The sequence below is a fragment of the Hemibagrus wyckioides genome, linkage group LG07, assembly GCF_019097595.1.
Source record: "Hemibagrus wyckioides isolate EC202008001 linkage group LG07, SWU_Hwy_1.0, whole genome shotgun sequence".
NCBI lineage: Eukaryota > Metazoa > Chordata > Actinopteri > Siluriformes > Bagridae > Hemibagrus > Hemibagrus wyckioides.
Window position 1 is genome coordinate 19,380,733 of NC_080716.1, and position 22,643 is coordinate 19,403,375.

Here is a 22,643-nt window from a genome sequence, read left to right on the forward strand (position 1 = left end):
GCACTGTTCTGAATCGGATTGGCCAGCAGCCTTTAAATCATTTTCTGTAACAGCAGCTCTGACACGAGTTATGGCTGCAAGGCAAAATGAAAAGTTTATATAAATGCACTTGTTCTAATAAGTTACTGATTTATAGATACAGCTCATTTACAGGGAACCTTTACAGCAGACTCTGGAAAGACAGCTTGACAGGAAAAGCTGTTTTCTTTAGATTTTCAGACACAGGGAAGCCTTCAGGGCTCTGCAGTTTGTCTGAAACATGGAAAGCTGCATTTCCTTGTCTTTGGTATATATTTGAAAAAAGAAATCCTGGTGAAGGAATGACTGTTTCAATGTAAGTGATAACAGCTAACTGGAGAAAATTATCCCATCTTTAGTTTACTTTAAAAAAGAAGAGGAATTGATGCCAATGTGCTAAGGTATAAAAGGGCACAAGTCTTCAGATATCATTGCCATGGCCAGCTCTATTTCTACACAATTATACTGCAATATAATAAAGTTAATATTTTCTTTTTGTCTAAATTTTGTTAAAAGATTTTCTTTTATATTTTTATGATTATGTTTATACAGCAATAAAGCTGACTCTGATTCTGATTCTTGCATACTTCCTCAATAGGTTTCAGCAACCCAAAGTTCATCAAAACTCTAGCTGGGTTCTGAATAACAGTATCTTTAGTTATGGTATGTGTTTTATAAATAATACAAATCAAATGGTGATTAGTGATTCGATTATCTTTATCCACTTCACTTTATCTTCCTTCTATCACATTATTCGGCTGTGTTTCATCTGCTCCCCTGAGTGTTATTCCTGAAAATATACTTCTGCACTCAAAGCATTTCTGCAGTTCCCATGTCTATCTACACAAGGGATTAAAATTTGGATCAGCTTTCTTCTTCATCTGATAAAAAGGAGAAGGCTCTCTGCCACTTTAAATAATCAAGTCTAAGGCTTAATAAAGCCAACACTGATAAGGAAAACTTAAACGGCTTTAGCAGTTTAACCTCCGCACCAACCCCAACCCTTCGCAGTACAATATTCCACAAAGCAGTCGTTACAAAGAAAACATGCACATGCTTACACACAGGCATGCTCTTGTTTACAGATATGCATAACTAATCTCAAACCCAGTCACACATACTGTATGATATGGACCTTATTTGCTTCATTTTTGAGTCTGTTTATTTCGCCTCCAGTTTCTTGCTTGTCTTCTGGTTTCCAGTCATCTAAAACTGTGCTTTGAAACATCTTTAGACTTCATAGGGAGATATGAATTGTGACATTTCCTCAGTAGGTTTCAGGATCTAAGCTGTTATCCACTGCTATGGACCGAATTTCATAAACACTTCATTTTTCCTGAATGCAGCTGAATAAGCTGATCAGTAAGTAAGTCAGACTCAGAATCAGAATTGGAATCAGACTCAGAATTGCACTTTTCTGGCTTAGTACACTTCTCTATAATAGAATTTGGCTTGGTTAAATTTGACTCTGTTGAATTTGACTCATCTGAGTTTGACTTGTTTGAATTTGACTCGGTTGAAGTTGACTCAGCTGAATTTGACTCGGATGAATCGGACTCGTTGAATTTGACTCTACTGACTTTGATTCGGTTAAATTTGACTTACCCATGTCTCAGATAATATAGAATGACTTAGGGATTCGTATATAGAAGTGAATACATACATTAAAGTTTTTTTTCATTCAAATTTCATGGCTGTGATTCAGCGCAGGCACAAAGCCGTAACAGTTCTTTAAACAAAACGTTACTATTGAATGAGTGACATTAGGGCAAAATCTTTTATTTATTTTTTTTCCTTCTCCAGCATAAATAGATCATAAGGAAGGAAGTCTCTCTTTAGAGCTTTATATGAAGGTGCTCTGGTGAAATTGGTGCCTTTTCTTCTTTTTCAATTTCATCTTAAGGGCTTTCCTATTGGTCAAAAGTTATATTGTAATGTGCACTGATGATTTCCCTAACTCTACTGTAATAACTTTTTCAAACAACACACACACACTGAAAGGTCTCAATGAGGTTATAGGAAATTTTTATGCACCGTTGCAATGCTGCTCAGCCAAACAGATTAGTGAACGAACTGTTGTACAAAAATGCACATGATGCTGGACTGTGGTCAGTACAACCTGAACCTAGCTCACTATCCCAGCAAACAGTGTTTAATGCACTACTTACTGTATATTTTATATTAGCACACTCTCAATTCAATTATAATTTTTAAGACGGAAAATGAAGTGATGCCACAAACAGACTTTCCACCAGATTTACTGGTAGCCATATAGGTCTGGTATCTGCTCTCTTCTTCTGTTCCATGGTGCATGATGGGACAAGCTACAAATTGTTCATGAATCCATGTTTTATTTGACCAATATATTACATACACTGGGACATTTTAGTGTTCTCCTGCTGCGTTCAAATAGAACTTCATGCTAGAATTTATGCTTTGAACATAAGACGTCACACTGTACCATAAAGAATCTTTTACTATTGCTGCATCTACTAAAACTCTACAACCAAAAGAAAGTCCATGTTAATAACTTGTCTAATTTTAAGTAAGATTATAGTAGTATTTGTTTTATCTCAATCAACACAGAGATACATTTATTTATATATATATATATATATATATATATATACACACCACTGACCAGACATTTGTTGCTTGGTCATGTAATTAGATCATTATCTATATTATTATATTTTTAGCTGGTTTTAGCTTTTGTCCCAACTTAAAAATACCCAGCTTGAAATATTTCCAAGCTCCACATTAGAAGTTAAGAGTACATTTGAATGATGTATAACACGGAATTCTCAGCTAATACCTGAAGCTAACATTTTATTTAGCTAGTATATATTTTTATGCAAAAAAATACTTTTATAGGTTTGTCTCAATGGACATGAGACAAAATAACCAAGAACACTAACATTTCCTATAAAATAAAAACATGTGGTAAAAAAAAAAATTAAAAAAGTAAAATTAATCCATGTTCACATTTACTGTTGATCACAAGCTTCAATTTAATGTGTTGAATACCACAAGAGAAGGCCATTTATATGGAAACACATTGAATGCAACCCTAATAGACAAATAAATGTCTACCTGTTTCTCAGTCCAAACCCAAAGACATCTAGAAAAATATATAAGTATGTAAAGAAGCTTTAGACATGGTGACTGTGAGGGATGTGAGGGACCGTGGCTACACTGGTCAAATAAGAAGTGCTTGCTGAAATGAATGTTACTTACTGAAATGAAAGTTTTGGGTCACTGAGAATCTTGAAATTCAAAAGCAAGCAATGTTAGAGCACTGTTCTATCCTCTTACCCTTCTGTGACTGCGAGAGCTGTTGTCCAGGAATGTTGGTGAAAGTGGCTTGTTGTGGAGCTCCAACAGTGATGAGGATGCGTCGCTGGAGGTTGAGGCTCGGCTGACCATGGGCCGGTTTCCATTCTGATGCCGTTTTTCAGCACGGAAGTACATGACGCTAGCCTCCAACTCCAGACAATCCCGTCGGCTCTCCTTCAGAGCATCCTGTCGCTGTTTATAGGCCCGATCATTAGCGATCACCTGCGAAAGAGGAATCCCAAACGCCTTGGGGGCTGTTTCTGTGAGCAAAGAGTGAAGAGAGACAAAATAAATATTAGATTTCAGTTTTTAGACAGTTTGTAAGGTTAAATAATCCTCTGGTCAGGTTTCTAGATTTATTATGCTGTATTATCATCATTATTATACTTTAATATTCACATCATTGTTTTGGAGAAATTCCATCCTTGGCTAACAAAGTCCACAGAGTTTGAGTGATCCTGGAATTTCGGTATTAGAAAGCCATTTATTTACATTTTGTTCTTGGCACCAGCAGTAATTCTGTTCAGTATTGTCTTTTTATCTGAGTCCACAGATGAGTCTTATGAAATATAAGACCATTAACAAACATATATTAAGATGAAAACAAGGTTACAGCAGCACAGTGCTGTACAAATATATAAGAATTATTCCGCAGCGATTACTCATGAAGTCATTGCATCTTTCAGTTGGAAAGTTTTCATATTCAGAGCAGCCTCTGTTTCTGTGGTCAAACTGACTGATAGGAAAAGTGTATTTATAGTCCAGCAGGAAGGGAGTTTATGAAAGATGTTCATCAAGCACAATTTAGGCCAGAATGTGGCTTTGAAAAGTTTTTTAAACAAGCTCAAAATGCTGATCACACAATAATTCAAAGGTTTTGTGTTACGGTGACACAATATTGAAACGCATGAACATTCAGAGAGAGGTGTAGGGTCACAGGAAGTTAAAATGATGCCTGATACAACAGCATAGAAACTCTGGCTGACTCAGTGGCACGTCATACAGTTGAAATGCATCTCTTCTGTACTGTTTCCAAACAGGAAAAAGACTCATCTGGATCAGTCTCTGGGCTCAGAGATACCGCTCTGCCAGTCTTCTGTCTTCATCCCATCCAACCCACAATGCCCTTACTAAGAACAACAACGGATATGCTGCCCACATGCTCTGCTTCCTTATTAAGCCACCACAGTGCACTCCATACTGAACTCTGAATTGAGTCGAATGCACAAAAAAAACTCACTCAACTGAATTCATGTGAAGCTATGAATAATACACTAACGATTGCATTATTAGCCTTAATACCACAATTAAAGATATAATATTACTAAGTGTAATATTATAATTTTATTAAACTGTGTAGTTGACAGACACAAGAAAGAATCTTAATTGTATTACTTGCCTACAAATAGAAACTCAACACAAACACTGCAAACTCTGCTTCCAAATCTGACAATCCTCTAATGACAGTGCGAGGCACTTTTAGCCCGAGGCACACGTCATGGAAACAACAGATTTTGATGCAATCCTGCGTCAATGTTTACCTGGGTGTCCCTCCTATAGCCATCTGTAGGTAAGCCTATTAAATGAAATTTCAGTTTGTTGTAATTTTAAGCAAAGTTTTTTCCCAAAAGAAAGCTAGGCAGTCTGGTTATAAACTGTAAACAATTACACAGTTTTTGTATGTCTGGTCCTTATTTGTGTATTAATTATTAAAATGGCCTTCAAATCAATTTATGTGTCTTGTGTTGGTCTTTTAATTTCCCCATGGGAATAAAGTTGATATAAGATGATATTGAATTCATCTCCTAAAATAGTTGCTCTTGTTTTGCTTTTGCTTTTTCTTTTTTAACGTTTAAGCCTCAGAAAGATCAGCAGCACAACATGGTAGTAGGATTAAGTCACATGTTGTGTTTGGCACGCCACCTGTCTCACATGCCTGCAGTACAGCCTCATCTCTCTCTGTCTCTCTCTCTCTCTCTCTCTCTGACCTCTATCTCTTTTGCTCTCTGTCCATCTAAAGTCATAAGAGAAGTGTGAAGACGCTCTGGCAGGTCAGCCTACTCCGACCCACTTCTGGAGACCTGCCAGTAATCTGTAAGGACAGGTGGATTAAGTCTTCTTTTAAACACCCTCTGTCGCTCCTCCACAATCCCACTGCTTCTATCCCTCCTTCCATCCTTCCCTTATTCTGCTGTCTTCTAACATAGGGAAACTGAGGATGGTAGCACACACCCCTGTGACCAAAGAAGAAGTAACAGCTTGTCTGAGAAAACAGTAGACAGATGCTGACTATCTCAGACATCTGACACCTAACACTCTGGAATATTAGAGACTGTCATGCGTTAAGGATCAAATAGAATCTCTGATGCTAGATCAGTAGCTGCTTCATCCTGGTCAGGGTGTTGGAGATCTGGAGCTGAGAAGACTAGGCATGTTCATGAGGCAGGAATACAGCCTGGGTTGTATGCCAGTCCATCACAGCGCACCATGCACATAGACTTACAAGTAGGCAAGTTTAGTGGTTGGAGGAAAATGAAGAACCTGAAAGAAACCTATACAAACATGATGAGAAGAAGCAGAACCCAAGAAAATGAACATTGCAAAGAATAACACCCCCCCATACCTTTGAGTTTTCTGTTAGGACAAAAACACACTTAGACAATGTATAGAAATTTTACAACATCTTTCCAAGCATGCTTTGTATATTCCCTCATCTACTCCTGCTCCCGGATAATCTTCCATCATATGTTTTTAGGTCCTTGCAACTGATCCTGAAACAGCAGTTTGACTCTATCTAAATACACCCACATCACATAACTGATACACCTCCTGTAGATTTAAAGCCTTGAAACTTGACTACAAAACCAACCCACAAACTACCAAGTGGTAGAGGGTCAAATCCAAAATTGTTCTCTTTTCCCTTGTGGCTTACAAATTTTGTTCAGCTTTCTTAAAGACATCTTTTCTGCTAAAAGACTGCAGGAAGACAAGAGTTGAGACTTTCCTTGAACATCTCTGGTTCTATTTCTAAAGGTATCTCAGTTTGTTGATATTCTGATTTAGATTAATCTACATTAACATGCCTGGTAGGACTAAGCAATGAGTGCATGATATTTTATTCACATTCATAAATGAATTTATGTTGAAACTAGCTACATGATGAGTAGCTGCTCACAAGTTACAAAATGACAGCCTATAGTTTGCACAAAATAAACGTGCCCATAGCACATGGCTGCACAGACTGTAGATGATAAACCCTCCGTGGCATAGAAATCCGTGCCAAATCTCAATGTTCTGTTGGCACTAAAGCTGGATAAGCGTGTCTCAAAGGCCTACGGGAGAGTTCCCAAGGGCTGGGCACATGTACAAATGCACCCTGCGGTCACAACAGGAATGTCTCTTTATCTCACAATTTTACCATCATCATCTAGGTTAAGAGAGGAAGAGAGCAAGTAATCAGTGTTTTTGGTGAGAAAAGTTAATAAAAATGATGCAGTCTTCATTGAGCCTAAAAGTTTATTTTTAAAGAGAGACTGCATGGGAGTGACAAGATTAAGAGGGAATGTGTGGCGTATTAGAAGACTTTTAGAGCCTCTGTGTGTGCACTTAAAGTCGAATTCAACTGACTTCTAATATTTCTCCTTTCCATGTAGTTTAGACAAAAAAAGACAAAGTGTGAACTGTAAAAGAAACTGATAGATTGAGTCAAAAGTGTTTTGGTAGGTGCCAAATAAGCCAGATAAAACAGAAACATGTTTCAGTCACTCAAGGAAAACAATTTCTGTTGAAATAAAAACAGAAATACTACTTTACCTCGTTCTTTCTTTTCCTTGGAAAAAGAATCAAACTTTCTTCTTAGTGATTTCCTCATCTTGCGAATCTCTGAAACGAAAACAAAGGAGAAAATATTGTAACATGGCAGACAATACATTAGTACTAAACACAACTGTTCACACTACATACACAGTAACTACATGTAAATGATCATATGTATGATTAGCATGGAATTCAGTAAAAAATACTTAAAAGAATGCTCATAAATCTGTTTCATATTCTGTTTGATGTATTAGAAAGCCACAAAAAACATATTACACTTTCAAGAGAAATGAGGTTGATCATTGTTTAACCAAGTTAAAATGTAAATTTCAGTGGATATAAAAGTCTATACATCACAGTTAAAATTGCAGGTTTTTGTCATGTGAAATGTAAAACCAAGATCAGTCGTGTAAGATGTTTTTCCACCTTTAATGAGAAATACGGTAGTAATCAATAAAAGTCTTTATTAGCATCATCTTGATTTCATCTGACAATGTTCACAATGCATTTCTTGTTAAAATTAAGGATCAGGAGAAAAGTACAAAAGAACTTTCAGGACTTTAGATGTACCATGGAAAACCTGGAAGGCATTTCATCAACAAATGAAATGGAGCATTACAGTGACATAGAACAGGAGGTGTCTCCAAGAATGTATGAAAGGACAAGAAGAAAACTTTACAAAGAGACTGCCAAGAAAAACATTAATGGAGCTCCAGGGATATCTGACTGCTACTGGTCAACAAATGCACCTGACAACAATCTCATATATTTGTATACACTTATAAATGTTTGGACTATGGGGTCTAGTGACTAGACGGCATCTCTTTTCAGCAAAATAAAATAAAATAAAATAAATGTCTAAACTTGTCTAAATCAGCCCAAAAGCCTGTGACAAAATGTGTTATGGCCTGATGAGTCCAGGGTAGAACATTTTTTTGCACAAAAACAATACACAGGGTGAAGCACAGTGGTGGCAGCATCATATTATGGACTACTTCTCTTCAGCTGGAACTGAAGCACTAGTTAGAATAGACGGAATTATGGATAGCTCCAAATGGCAAATCTGGCAAAAAATCTGTAGAGCTCTGAAGAGGAGGAGAAATTTCATGACAAGGTCCCAAAGCACACATCAAAGTTAACATAGGAATGGCTGAAGAAGAAAAAGAAGAAGCAGCAGAAGAAGATCATTTTGGAATTGTAAATTCTTCCTATAATGATAGTAGAATGACTAGAGGGCTGCACATAGGAGATCCACTCTTCTAGTTTGATAGATCTGGAGCAGTTTTGCAAGGCAAAGTGGAATAAAATTGCTGATTCAAGTTTGTAATCCTAAAGCCAGAAAGATTTTTCATTACAAGCAAATGATGCTTTAATAAAGTATTAGTTAATGGGTGTGCACACTTGTACACCCAGGATATTGTACAATTTTTCTTTTTAAACATTTTCTTTAGAAATTCTTTGCAAATCTATTCTGTTTTTGCCTTGAATTTTGTTTGGAACAAAACATGGAAAACTACATATATATATATGTATGTATATATATATATTTATTTTTTATGTAGACTTTTTGTATCCACTCTATACTTAATTGAAATGACCACACATGGGTTTGATCATCTGTTGACTGCGAATATTTTTAAATAGGGTCTGCACCCAGGCTAATATGGTGGACTACCATAACAAGCAATCTAGGCTGCTATTGAAAACTATGTTTTTGTAAAATGGAAAGAAGAAAAAAAAAAATCCAAAGTATGCTTAAGACCATATTAACAAAATCAAAACATTTCCTTGCTGGGTGCTGTTGTGATGATTAGCCTTAACCATTGCTAGAGATAGAGCAATTAATCATCAACTGTAAAGCACTAAAAATAAACAACTACAACGCAAAACACATCGCCCACTTAGTGCTTAGAATCTGGAGTTAGCTATTTATTCAGTTTGTGGGAGGAAACAAGGAAGAAAAATCTACACTGGATTTTTTTTAGCTTTCAGGAAAGTTGTGAATATGTGCCTCTTTATAAACTCAATTAATCAATATATATATATATATATATATATATATATATATATATATATATATACACACTATATTGCCAAAAGTATTCGCTCACCCTTCCAAATAATCAGAATCAGGTGTTCCAATCACTTCCATGGCCACAGGTGTATAAAATCAAGCACCTAGGCATGCAGACTGTTTTTACAAACATTTGTGAAAGAATGGGTCGCTCTCAGGAGCTCAGTGAATTCCAGCGTGGAACTGTGATAGGATGCCACCTGTGCAACAAATCCAGTCATGAAATTTCCTCGCTCCTAAATATTCCACAGTCAACTGTCAGCTGTATTATAAGAACGTGGAAGTGTTTGGGAACGACAGCAACTCAGCCACGAAGTGGTAGGCCACGTAAACTGACGGAGCGGGGGCAGCGGATGCTGAGGCGCATAGTGCGAAGAGGTCGCCAACTTTCTGCAGAGTCGATCGCTACAGACCTCCAAACTTCATGTGGCCTTCAGATTAGCTCAAGAACAGTGCGCAGAGAGCTTCATGGAATGGGTTTCCATGGCCGAGCAGCTGCATCCAAGCCATACATCACCAAGTGCAATGCAAAGCGTCGGATGCAGTGGTGTAAAGCACGCCGCCACTGGACTCTAGAGCAGTGGAGACGCGTTCTCTGGAGTGACGAATCGCGCTTCTCCATCTGGCAATCTGATGGACGAGTCTGGGTTTGGCGGTTGCCAGGAGAACGATACTTGTCTGACTGCATTGTGCCAAGTGTAAAGTTTGGTGGAGGGGGGATTATGGTGTGGGGTTGTTTTTCAGGAGCTGGGCTTGGCCCCTTAGTTCCAGTGAAAGGAAAACTGAATGCTTCAGCATACCAAGACATTTTGGACAATTCCATGCTCCCAACTTTGTGGGAACAGTTTGGAGCTGGCCCCTTCCTCTTCCAACATGACTGTGCACCAGTGCACAAAGCAAGGTCCATAAAGACATGGATGACAGAGTCTGGTGTGGAGGAACTTGACTGGCCTGCACAGAGTCCTGACCTCAACCCGATAGAACACCTTTGGGATGAATTAGAGCGGAGACTGAGAGCCAGGCCTTCTCGTCCAACAACATGCTTCTGGAAGAATGGTCAAAAATTCCCATAAACACACTCCTAAACCTTGTGGACAGCCTTCCCAGAAGAGTTGAAGCTGTTATAGCTGCAAAGGGTGGACCGACGTCATATTGAATCCTATGGATTAGGAATGGGATGTCACTTAAGTTCATATGCGAGTCAGGGCAGGTGAGCAAATACTTTTGGCAATATAGTGTATATTAATCTTATTATCATAACTATTCATCTTTGAATATGTTGAGAAAGTTAGAGACTCATTTTCATCTTTATTTTAGTGGGAAGGACAGCCTCGTCCCTGCAGACTGCCGAAAATAGCTGTTGTTGATTTATGTGGATGTGATTTCAGACACTAAGACATTTCCAGTTTTCCTGAGACTATGGTTCAGGCACATGTGAAAGCAACCACCGAGATGTGTCCAAAGGGAGAGACAGAGAGCGAGAGAGAGAGAGAGTGAGAGAGAGAGATGGACAGAGAGAGGGAGAGAAACAGAAGAGAGAGGCTATGACACCACACTGGGGTTTCAAGCATCATGTGAAGAAGCTTTAGGTGGGGTCAAATTCCCATGACTACAGGAAATGAGCATTTATTTCCACAGCAATTCTCCCTCCCCCTCCTCTCCACACCCCAAGGCACCATGGGCTAATCTCCCATCAATGCTCTGGCGAGAGAACAGGGAGAAATGTGGGGGAAAAAGTTTGCTCTAAGGTATGTTAGAGAGTGAAAGCAAAGTATGGAAGCAATTCAGCCAGTAACACGAAAGACCAAAACAAAGTCATATAAGGTATGACTTCAAAATAACCTGTACAACCTCCAAATAACCAAACTCTCCCAGTAACAGTCTCATAGTGGTGGGAAGTCTGGTGGCTTTCTCCATGGGGAAGAGAGCATTCTGTAAATATTCCCACAAAGCCCACTGGGCTCTTTTCTTAGGCGCCAACTGGAGAGTATAATTAGAGCTGCTCACTGCAGAGGAGCTAAAACTCAGGTCCATGGAAGAATGGTTGCATTCCACTGATCTGTACCTTGTGGATGAGCTCACATTGGCTTAGCTGCTTCATTCTGATGTGGGACAGGCGGCAAAAAAACCCAAAAAAAACTCACATTTCCTGAAAGCAAGATACTAAACACCCACTCATAAAACGTGAGGCTTGCAGGAGACTTAAAGAGTGAGTGTGTTTTTCACAGGAAACTCGCATCTTCTTGTGTGACAAACAGATGCAAGACCCAGGCATGATGTTTTAATTCAATGACCCCATAACATCCACATTCCTTGTTGAGCAATACACTCTGTGAAATCCACTTCTTCCTGAAACCGTTTTTGTTTTTCATCTTCCTCTCTTCATTTCTCAACTCACAGACAGCCTCTTTTTTCCCTCCAACATTGAACTGAATAGATTTATACTGTTGAATCCACCTTAGTGTGGTGTTTACAGAGCTCTTTGCAAATTCCAGGCTACTATTATCTTGAAATTACAACAATATTTGAGGTTCATATTATTAGCTCATTAATATTTAGCTCCAAAATCAAAATCAGATCTGTGTACAGTAGAGTGAGAGAGATCTGGTGTGTACACACCTTTTGGAATGCTGATCTTGAAATCCAGCTCTCTCTCCTCCAGGTGATAAAGAGCCACCTCCTGTAACCGGGCTCGCTCCAGTTCTGACAGGCTCTGAATGGCCACCGGTTGCAGCTTCACACTCTGCCCCAACATAGTAGCCCACGTGTGGTCACCCTAGTAGACAGACAGAGAGAGAAATAAAAAGTGAAGGGAAATAAATTATGAAGTTAAACGAAAGAAAAGTCTCAGTGTTAATCCCTGGCAAAAAAAACAAAAAAAACATTGGATGAATGCAAAGCCTGAAAAGATAACTCTCAAACAGACCATCAAGTCAATCAAAACCAGTCAATGGACAAATTTTGAGGCACAGAATATTTTCACGGTAAAATTCCATGTTCTAGAGTGATGGAAAAATAGTCCTTATGCTGTTCGGTCTAGACAGTCTCATGATCCAGAAATAGTATTTCTCCTTAAGAGAGAATGACACACAGCCAGAAAGTTCCTGCTTATCCAGAAAGTTCCTCAGCCCTCCTGCAGCATTGCAAAAACATCTATAAATATCTACGACACTAAAACAAATGCTAGTCTTCCCACATTTGCTATTGAATTTAATGCATATCACACTACTACTTTTAAACAAATGGAATGAGTCGCCCACACATCGTCTTCACAGCTGTATACATCCTGTGTGGAGTCATGCAAAGGCTGTTAAGTGTGAAGTGTGTTTATACGTCTCTGTGTATGTTTGAGACGTACTGAAACAAAAGAACACAGTCATCGGCTTCTTTTGCAACTGACAGCTCAATAGGATTCTCGTCATCTTTTATAGATCAAAAATCCAGACGTACGTAAGCATGACATTTTAGAGTAACATAAGCATGACACTGAGTATTACTCAGCAAATAAAAGCAATTACACTCAGCAATTTATTTATTCTGAATAAGATTATGACATTATGATACGCATGGTGGGTTACTGGCTACAAACACACACAGAGTGTTAAACCCTATGCTGAACCACAATAAATAAATTAACTATGGTTAGGCTAAGACAAGTAAAGTCAAGAAGCTTTTATTGTCATTTCAACCATATATCGCTGATGTAGTACAAAGTGAAATGAAATAGTGAAATGAAACAATAGGAAGTCAAAATTGTATGTCTGGATGAGCCAATAGATCCTGATGAGCTTAAGGTTTTAAATATGAAATGAAAGAAAGGGAGGATGCAGGCCAGGAAGTGTGCACGGGGACCATCATAGCTGAATTAATCTGACTCAGGTTCAAAGAGACAGTGAGAGGCTACAATGCAGTAAACAGAGGCACAGAGGAAAAGAGTAGCCTCAAATCCACTGGGATGAACGCGATGACGAACATGGTAATGACCCTAACATGAGCATCCTGCAGTTATGCTCTCAGGGTGAAAGGGATCTTCTGTCAAGCCACATTTCCCCATGAAAGAATGATGTTCTGGAATAATCATTAAATGATACAAGGATGAATATAAAAATTGTGGTATTTCAGGACCGATTTTTCCCATAGTATTTCTTATTATCTCTTGAGATTATATTGTTTTCTCATTATTTTTGGTTTCCAGCTAAGAGAGAACTTAGCTTTTGTTTTTTGTTTTGTTTGTGAATCGTAAAATCCCCATTGCCGGTTAAGGGAATTTGGGATAATGGAAAACTAACTAAGCTTTCCTCTCTGCAGAGGATAAAACCAAAGCGGAATATATTGCAAAAGCTTTGCAAGGAGATTAATATTAAAATGGAATAACAATAAATTAGTGAGCAGTGAGCTTCTTTGCGATGTATAATAAAAAAGGCTTTAAATTAAACATTACATTTTTATTATATGTGAACGACCGAGATAACCTCATCTGACCTAAATAAAAGACTGAATTTTAACAAGCCTCAGATACATTTTGTTGCTATGGATGCCAACACAAGCTTGATAGAGACAAATAGGATGTCCATATAATCAGAAACTGCTGAGTATTACTCCACTCTATTTTGAAGTATCGGTACGTCCGTTTCCCAGTGCCCACTTGGGGGTCACTTTCCGCTACAGTCATCATCACACCACCTGCTGAGCTGTACAGGTTATAGGTCAGAGTTCAAAAGTTGTGTCTTTGCTGTTTTCTCTGATTATCTATCGTCTCAGTGAATATGATCTGTCCCAGTGCTGTGTCATTTTAAATCCTATTATTAACTACTTGTGCGGTATCATTTGTCTTTGTATATCTATTAAAATCTTTTACAAAATTGTCCTTTTAGTAGAAAGCTTCTGTTATCTATTAATCATGACTATGGGAGAATATGGAAATGGGCGCTAATTGTATATGAAAACATGTCTCTGGTTTTTACAGGCCTTCAGATGCTCTGTGTAAAGTATGCGATAATTGTGTACTTAACATTGTGTATCTTGGCTCTGTAATCAAGACTGCAATTAATTAAATTGGCCATCGTTGGTGTGGTGAGAAAAACAGTTTCCATTCTAGTACACAAAAACTACATTGAAATAATATACAACCAGTATGTTAGTTCTGCCTCTAAATGTTACATTACATATCATATGATGCTTTGAATGACAAAAAGTAAAACTAGTTAACTGATGTATATTGTTTTTCATATGTTTGAGGATATGCAGATAAAACGTCTTCCCTACATAGTGATACTTCTCTTGATTCACTGCTAGTATGCCCTGCATTCAGTATTAGACACTTGATTAACCAGTTAATTCATTAATTCTACCACTGAAAATAACTCCAGACTTCAGAAAGTTCAGGTTATTGTTTTGAATGTCAGAAGCTCCATGATCAGTTAACAACATCCAGCATGGTACTTTTTGAGGAACTGAATACGGCAGGATGGCCCTCGGGGTTCATGCCGGCCGTGTGTTTTCAATGCAAGTGAGACAATAGTGCATTCCACACAAACGCCATGAAAGCAATGCTTTTCCACACAAATAGCCTGAAGCAGTGTATGATGTTCTTTAAGATATCAGATCATTAGTAAGAGCCCGTTTGTCTTGTGCACAAAGGTGAATAAGTGATTCCAGAGCTCAAGAGGCAAAGTATACAGCTTCTAGTCTTGGGTAGGGGTCATGAACTCTTAACATGGCTAAAGTGTTTAAGCTCTTTAATGCTGCTAGCAACAGACAGACTGTTGTAAAACCAGCTGTACAGCAATCTAGCATTTTAACACTATGTTCCTTCGAAAAGTTAATTCCAATCATGAGCAATTATGGCCTGATTAAGTGCACAGTAAAATTATGGGGTTATATGATTAGCTTCTACAAGCCCACTAAGAATTCTGGCAAACAGCCAAAAAAGATGAAAAATATGATTTTGGCTAAAGTATTATATTATGAATATATTCCAACAAACAATGTTGGTTTTATCTAGTTTACTTTACTGCAAGGATCATGTTGGATAAGAAAACAAAAATGTCAATTTTTACCATATACAAGGGCACAAGAGAGATACTGAATGAACCTGAATTGAACAGTCCAATCTCAATACAAACCTTTTTGCAAATGCTGATAGCACCTGTAGAAATATCTCTCAACCATTCTGAATAATATTATGTGTGTGATTCCTTCATGGTATGCTTGATTAACCAAAGCCAAAAAAGGCAATTTGAGAACAGGTCGACTCAAGTCTGTCCTGAAATACTTAAAACACAGTCCACATTGTATTGCTTTGATTACACTGTCTGAAAACATCAAAATGCAACAAGCAGGTTTTGTGTTCTCCGCTGTTATTGACCCGTGTTGATCCCAGCTGCTCAGCATTAATGAACTTGTAGATGGAAAACCCTAAACAGACACAACACATCTAATGACTGTGTCTACTTGATGTCTCACCTCAGATCTGTCCATAAAATCTCACTTATTTGGACGTGATGTGTCTCTTAGATTAGAACTGTAGCATCCAGAGGTCAGCTGCCATAAACTGAGATTTTCACATGCTGCTCAGATCCTCTCAGCTTCACCCGAGCAGACAGACCAGGCACAAGGGCTCTATTGAGATCACTCACTGAATTCAGCAGCATCTCCCTCATTCACTGCTCCTGTTTGATATTCACTATAGTGGTTAAACCATCACCCAACCTACAAAGACCTTCTTGAAGTGACAGAGAATACAAACATGATTTTTGAGGGATGCGGTTCAAATACCTAATCAGAGAAAGAATTCAAATGGAATGGAATTCAAATATCTAGATTTTTTTTTGACAGGAGATGAATCTAGATTGTTTGAAGGCTACGTAGAAGAAGCAGAAGCTTTACAGAACTTTAAGATCTTGTTTAGTTAGATCACTGAATCTGCATTCAAAAAAGGTGTCAGTTACAAACCAACTATGAATAAGATTAAGCATGCTTAAGAAAAAAAACAAAACATGGTTGCTGGGATACCGCTGTTAGATTACTACTGTAACCATAAGAAATGTGTCAAACAACAACAACAACAACAATCACATAGCAGTTAAATAAAAAAAAGTATAGTAAAATGATTGAACTACTATACAACAGTAGATACAATAGTTAAATATGCAGTAAGTGAAATAAGGGCTCCAGTAAATATCGTTACCATTAATTACTGTAGTAAATTTCATATGATGTAAATTTGATCAATAGTTAGCCTAACTATCATAGTCAGACAAAACAGTGAATAATAAATATTTAATTATTATTTGTGCTAAATGAACACTTCTATATGTTACAATGAGAAAATAATCTAATCTATCCAGCTGGATCAGTGTTGGCTTTTAGGTTAATGAGTAAAACAGCAGGAAAATATAACTAAACTAAACTAAATGAAAAACTCAAATTAAATGAGACATAATTCATTTTTCATGAATAATTTTTCTCTTCCTCTCTCGTTCTCACAAACAGAGAAATGTGATACATGTGGTTAGAACTCATATAGTGGAATTTCCACCACACACACACACACATACTCACATACTCACACACACACGGAAAAGAATGTCTATAAACCTTCAAATGAAGCAACTCATGTGTATAGTATACATGCACACACACATGCAGTACACACACTAGTAAATAACACCTTTACCCAGCTATACACTCTTTAAACACACATCCTGACAACACAGACACATGCATCCATACACACAGTCATGACACAAACTTATGCACACAAGTTCCATTTCACTCTACCTGTAGTTTATGAGCCAGATAGTGTGTGTTAGTGGGGGCAGAAATTCTTCAGTCGCTGCTCAGTGCACAGACACGTAGTACCAGTCCAAATGGAGCACGAGAGTCCAAAATCCACAGAGGAGACAGAGATAAAGAGAGAGAGAGAGAGAGAGAGAGAGAGAGAGAGAGAGAGAGAATGCGTATATGAAAGACAGAGGTCTGCTCTCCCCATCTGCTGCCTTCTCAAGAAAATCAGCACAGGGCCACGGGGCAGCCAAGTGCAAGCTCAGTGTAAACACTGTGAGTGAATTGGAGGGAAGGAGGAGGAGAGATGTGGAGTAGAGGGGAGGAGATGGAGGGAAGAGAGATGAGTGGAGGGGCAGTGCAGCTTTAATAAGAACGTCTCAGAGGATCTGCTCTGTTTATGCTCTAAATACAGTCTAACAACAAACATGAAAAATACACTCTTTTATCCACTGGGCTGAACTGGCCTAAAAGTGTGGCACAGCATCAACTCTGACATCATGTGATATTGTAAATAATGAAAATTCTTCTGTAGCATCTATCAAAACAAACACCTTAATATGTCAACAAAATTAAGATGTGATTAAGATATGATGTCCGGTTGCAGTGCACAAAATGCATGACATTCACCTAACTTGCAGTAAAACATTAGCAGCATTAATACACTGAAAACTAAGACATAACCAGATATGGTCAAAAGTTTGTGGACACCTGACTATAACACTCTTGCTGGTTGAACATCCCATTCCAGATTTAGTCCCATTTGCTGTTATAACATCCTCCACTATCCTGGAAAAGCTTCCCACTAGATGTTAGAGCATGGCTGAAGGGATTTGCTCATTCAACCACAAATGTTAGTCAGATCAGGCACTCATGTTTGCCAGAAAGGCCTGGTAAGCGATGTGTTCATCTCAATGGGGTGGAGGTCAGGTCTATGTGCAGGACACTCTAATTCTTCCACTGCAACTTTGACAAATGATGTCTTCATGGATCTTGCTTTGTACACTAGAGCAATTCCATGCTGGTGATGGCCCTCTTAGTCCTAGTGAAGGGAAACTGTAATTCTACAGCATACAACAATGTTTTATACAATTGTGTGCCTCCAAATTTGTGGTAACATTTTGGGGAGGAACCACACGTAGGTGTGATGGTTAGGCATCTCCACATTTTTGGCCACATAGTGCAGTTACAACAGTATGGAACACTCGCAGTTCCTTCTAGAACATGGCAGATATTTGAAGGAGAACCAAAGTTAAATCCCTAGTTGATCATTTTGCAAAAATGGAACATAAACAGACTCTAGATCTGCACGCTCCACATACTCAGAGTTCTCCTTGACTGGGAACAGTAGACACACAATGTTTTTGTATGAATGGAAATGAAGGAGAAAGAGTAGTAAAGTATTTTGCCTCATTATGCATGGAATTACTGCTGTTACAATGGATTTAGAAATAGGAAGTCTTATTATTTATTTTACCCCAGCAGCCAATGTGTGTATGCTGGGTTTGGAGAAAACTTTTATGAAGGTTCACAATCTTTACTGATGCCGATTAGGTAAGATGAACTAAACCAAAGGGATTTCTGAGAGGATTAGTTTTATTCCTAATTCATGTTAATATCAGACAGGATTATGCGAGATGTTCATAAATATTTTCATTGGTGAATCTACCCAACTACAGTAGCTAACCTGACAGGATTGCTAAATGGAGTTTCATCTCCTCTTCATATAATGTTTATAATCCTCACTGTTAATGCCAGCCAAATGGCTAACATAAGCATAAAACTACACCAGCATTCCAAAACAACAATTGATTTGTGTATGTTTGAGTCCATATCTTAACACAAGGATACATCCATTTCTGCTTGAAAAGACACACCTATTAGTTTGCACTCTGCAAGACGTCTCCCCCTGATCCCAGCTCACTCTCTCTCTCTTGCCTGTCTCTCAGTAATCATTATTCTTAAAGTAACACCTGCAGTGAGAAAGAAATCTCCATGTAATCCCCACGTCCACTGCACTGTAGGTGTTCGATGAAATCTTACAGAAACACTGACCTTGTTCATTTACAGCAAAGTCCACAGAGTACAGAAGTTAGTTACAAGCAGTGCAGTACATAGGAAATGATAGCAGCAGCTCAAATTAATACTGAGATAGAAAATGAAAAGACATAGTGAGTGAGAAACAATTGCTGCTCAAAAATTCAAGTGCAGGCTTCCTGTAGATAGAAGTATGCTGTCAGCACACACCCCCTAGACACACACAATAACACAACAAACAAAAGCATGTTACATGCTCCTTCCTCAGTCATTTTCACTGACAATAAGAGCTGCTTCTGTCACATGAGCAGAATCCCTTAGGGTTTTAATCACAATGGAGCGATAAAATGTCTTCTTCTTTGTGTGTGTGTGTGTGTGTCTGTGTGTGTGTCTGTGTGTGTGTGTGTGTGTGTTTTATATCTTAGTGGAAACCAAATGTCCTCCCAGTCTGAGGTTTGACCTTGTGGTCCAAATAAGGAAAATTCCTTATAAAAATGTGTTTGTTTATTTAAAAAAAGTCAAAAGGTTTCTGTTTTCTGATGTTAAAAGTTAAGGTTTGATTTTGTGTGTGTGTCTGTGTGTGTGTGTATAGTCACCACTCAAGGACTACTTCCCTAGCTTTTGTGTCTAATAATAATGGCCATGCAAGGTTTTTCAAACTCTCAACTATAAATACTGTATAAAAATGAACTAAAAAAGACATACTGAGTAAACATCAGTGCTACTTTCATGAGAATCCTGATACAACAGAGTTACAGAAAACACACAGACACAAGCCAGGAAACATTAAATTAACAGGAAGCTGTCAAACAAAATGTAGGACATAGCTAAGTGAGAACATTATCAGAATGTTAAGTAATGTATTCTACAGATTACAGACAGAACTTTCCTGCAATGCTTACTCCACACAGCTAACCACTGACTTAAATAATAGCATTATTGAAACGTATATGCAGGTATGATACAACCAAAATGTTGCATGAAGAAATGTTTATGAACTTTACCTGAGGTCTCAGAAGCTTCAGGAAACTTGACAGATTTAACGTTGTAGGACCAAAGATTCCCCTGAAATGCAACATCTGTAAAAAGACCAAAATCTAGGACCGAAATATCTCTATAATTTGCTCTCTTTTTTTAAAACTCAGAACTGTTAGCTGGAGTGTGTTGTGTGGAGTATGAAGTTTGAAATGTGATGTGTGTAGCAATTGCACAACCAAGATTTCTAAAAGCTTTCTTATCTCTGTCAGACACCTGAACTTCAGACTCAAATATGGCCCTATCATTCAGTCTTAAAATATTCAAGTAGCCAGAAAATCCTTTTCTGCTGAAGATCAACTTAATATCTCATTCTGACTGGCTTCAGAAACAGAATGTGGACCTGGTGCAGTGATTACCCCAGCGAAGTCCTTACTCCAGCTGATGTATTTGCAGTACTTCCCAAAAGGGTTTTAAAGAAAAAGTACTGCAGGAAGATCCATGTGATCACCGAAAACAAAAAGTGACCACAGTCCCAGTGGATGAACGTGTGAATGTTTAAATCCCGATCACACAAAGGAACTACTTAATATGTGTGTTTGACCCTTGACCCTACGTTCCTGTTATCCTGTTTTGACAAAAATAGTCTTGCATCAGGTGAAAAGGTGACTCATACACACTAAATTGTGTCCAAATATTCCCCCCAAAATGGAATGTAACCAATAATATTCAGACAGCATTTTTTTAATTCATGTGTTTAGACCCACAACCGCAATTGAGGACAATATATTTCTAACTTTAAAATGAAACTGTTTGTGTAAAACTGTTCATGCTCAACCAATTTTAAGGATATAAACACCAATAAGCAACAGCTGCTGTGCTTCACTGAGGCTGTACTGAAGGTGGCGTCCATTAGAGACTTGTCTAACAGACAGACCTCAGTGTCTATAATGTGGGTCTTCCACTGCCTTTGATCAGACCACATCACTCCAAACCTTAAAAAAAAGGAGAGAGAGTAAGAAGTGTTCCACATGGACTTGAGCTAAACCTAGAGTGTCATAACTTTCAGACAACAATAAGACTTATGGTATGTTCCAGAGACTAAAAGGATCTTCATCTCTAGGGATTTCTCGCCATACATCATTGAGTCGGGAGAAGCTTATGACGGGTTGGACTAAGACACGAGGCCTGGATTATATTAGTGGAAATAAATCAATGTCAACTCCCACTGTGACTTCATACTGCAGTTCCATCAAACTACAAATGCTGTCCAAGCTTCTCTCTGACTTCTAAACAATATTATTGTGGTTTTGCAATAAATGCTGAAGTTGTTAAGAACATAGTAAAAGGGGGCAGCTTTCACCACTGCCACGCCTATTGCTTCAGACCGTAGACTGCACTGCCCTCTTAAGGGTAGTATGATCCACCATCTTCTTTACAGTACACACTTCTCATACAAATACTTAAACCAGGCATACAGACTGTTGTTAGTGTTCATATTATCTACTGAAAATGTTAAAAAATTCACTTGTTAAAGGAATCTTCAGCAGGTCCACATTGTAACATTTTGCATTCCTCCTTCTCCTGTCTACACATTTCTATTAGATTTGCTGTAGCTACTGAATAATTCATAGTACAGACAGAATAACTTCCTTTAAGATGAATAAAATGGGAGTTGAAAGGATTAATAGATATATGGGTTAAGGGACGTGTACATCAGAAAACAAGACACCATTCTACACCACAATTAAACTAAACCAGTAAAATAACACAGTTGACCCTACAATGTGCAACAAAAACCATCGACTCAAGCTCATTAATAAAACCCTCTAATCTTAAACACACACAATGTCTAAATAAACAGTGGCTTCTTTGTAGGCAGCACAGCATCTAAACAAGCTCAGGTGAAAAGGACGTGGTGACCCTCCTAGTATAAAATGTAAAGCTCTGGGCAAGGGTGTCTGCCAAATTCTGTAAATGTATGCTAAAGAAAAACAACCCTGGTCATTATTTTGCAGCAAAAAATCAGTAACTAAGTCTTGTAAAAACTATAAATCACTGTTTTATCACTAGTGAAATGCATGTTTTCCTAGATTGCCTGTTGAAAGTAGTTCATTAATAAAAACACTTACAAGTGTTGAATGGCAATGCAATCATGGAATCACCTACTTCACAGTATTTGTCTGCAGAGCATGTGGGTTATGCAGTGAGTGAAAGAAGCTGCTAACTTCTGTTTTTCTCACTTGAAACACACAATGCACACACAGAGCTTCTATATATAGACAGAGTTCAGTCAGTCTCGATTCAAAGGAACTCTGCTGTTTGTTTTTTTTTTTCTTCAAAAATGAACATCTGTTCTGCAAATCAAAACACAGATTGCCTTAACACATCCTTTTGCCAATAAGTTGTAATGCATGCGGGGAAATTGGCAAACAGCAGGCACTTTGAAATAAACAAAGAAACTGTTACGAAGCAACTATATTTGAAAAAATGAACAGAAAATAATATTTCCATGCTAAATTTTTAAGGAGGAAATGAAACACGATACATTTATATTTACAGCATTAGGCAGATGCCATTATCGAGACCGACGTACAAAAGT

General features: G+C 38.0%; 1 protein-coding gene across 4 annotated transcripts in view; it reads right to left on the reverse strand.

The window, feature by feature from the left end:
* arhgap36 (Rho GTPase activating protein 36) overlaps positions 1-22,643 on the reverse strand; it is a 38,924-nt gene that overhangs the window by 9,657 nt on the left and 6,624 nt on the right. The window contains exons 1-4 of one of the 4 annotated variants that reach the window (XM_058394045.1): positions 20,071-20,316; positions 11,864-12,020; positions 7,168-7,236; positions 3,334-3,614 (exon numbers count right to left, since the gene is read on the reverse strand). In XM_058394045.1, the coding sequence (XP_058250028.1) occupies positions 3,334-3,614; positions 7,168-7,236; positions 11,864-12,020; positions 20,071-20,145 (582 nt within the window). In that variant the 5' untranslated portion in view covers positions 20,146-20,316. Of the gene's footprint in view, positions 1-3,333; positions 3,615-7,167; positions 7,237-11,863; positions 12,021-12,170; positions 12,191-17,026; positions 17,297-20,070; positions 20,317-22,643 lie in introns of those variants that run through there. The other 3 variants (XM_058394046.1, XM_058394047.1, XM_058394044.1) reach the window with 3 other exon arrangements.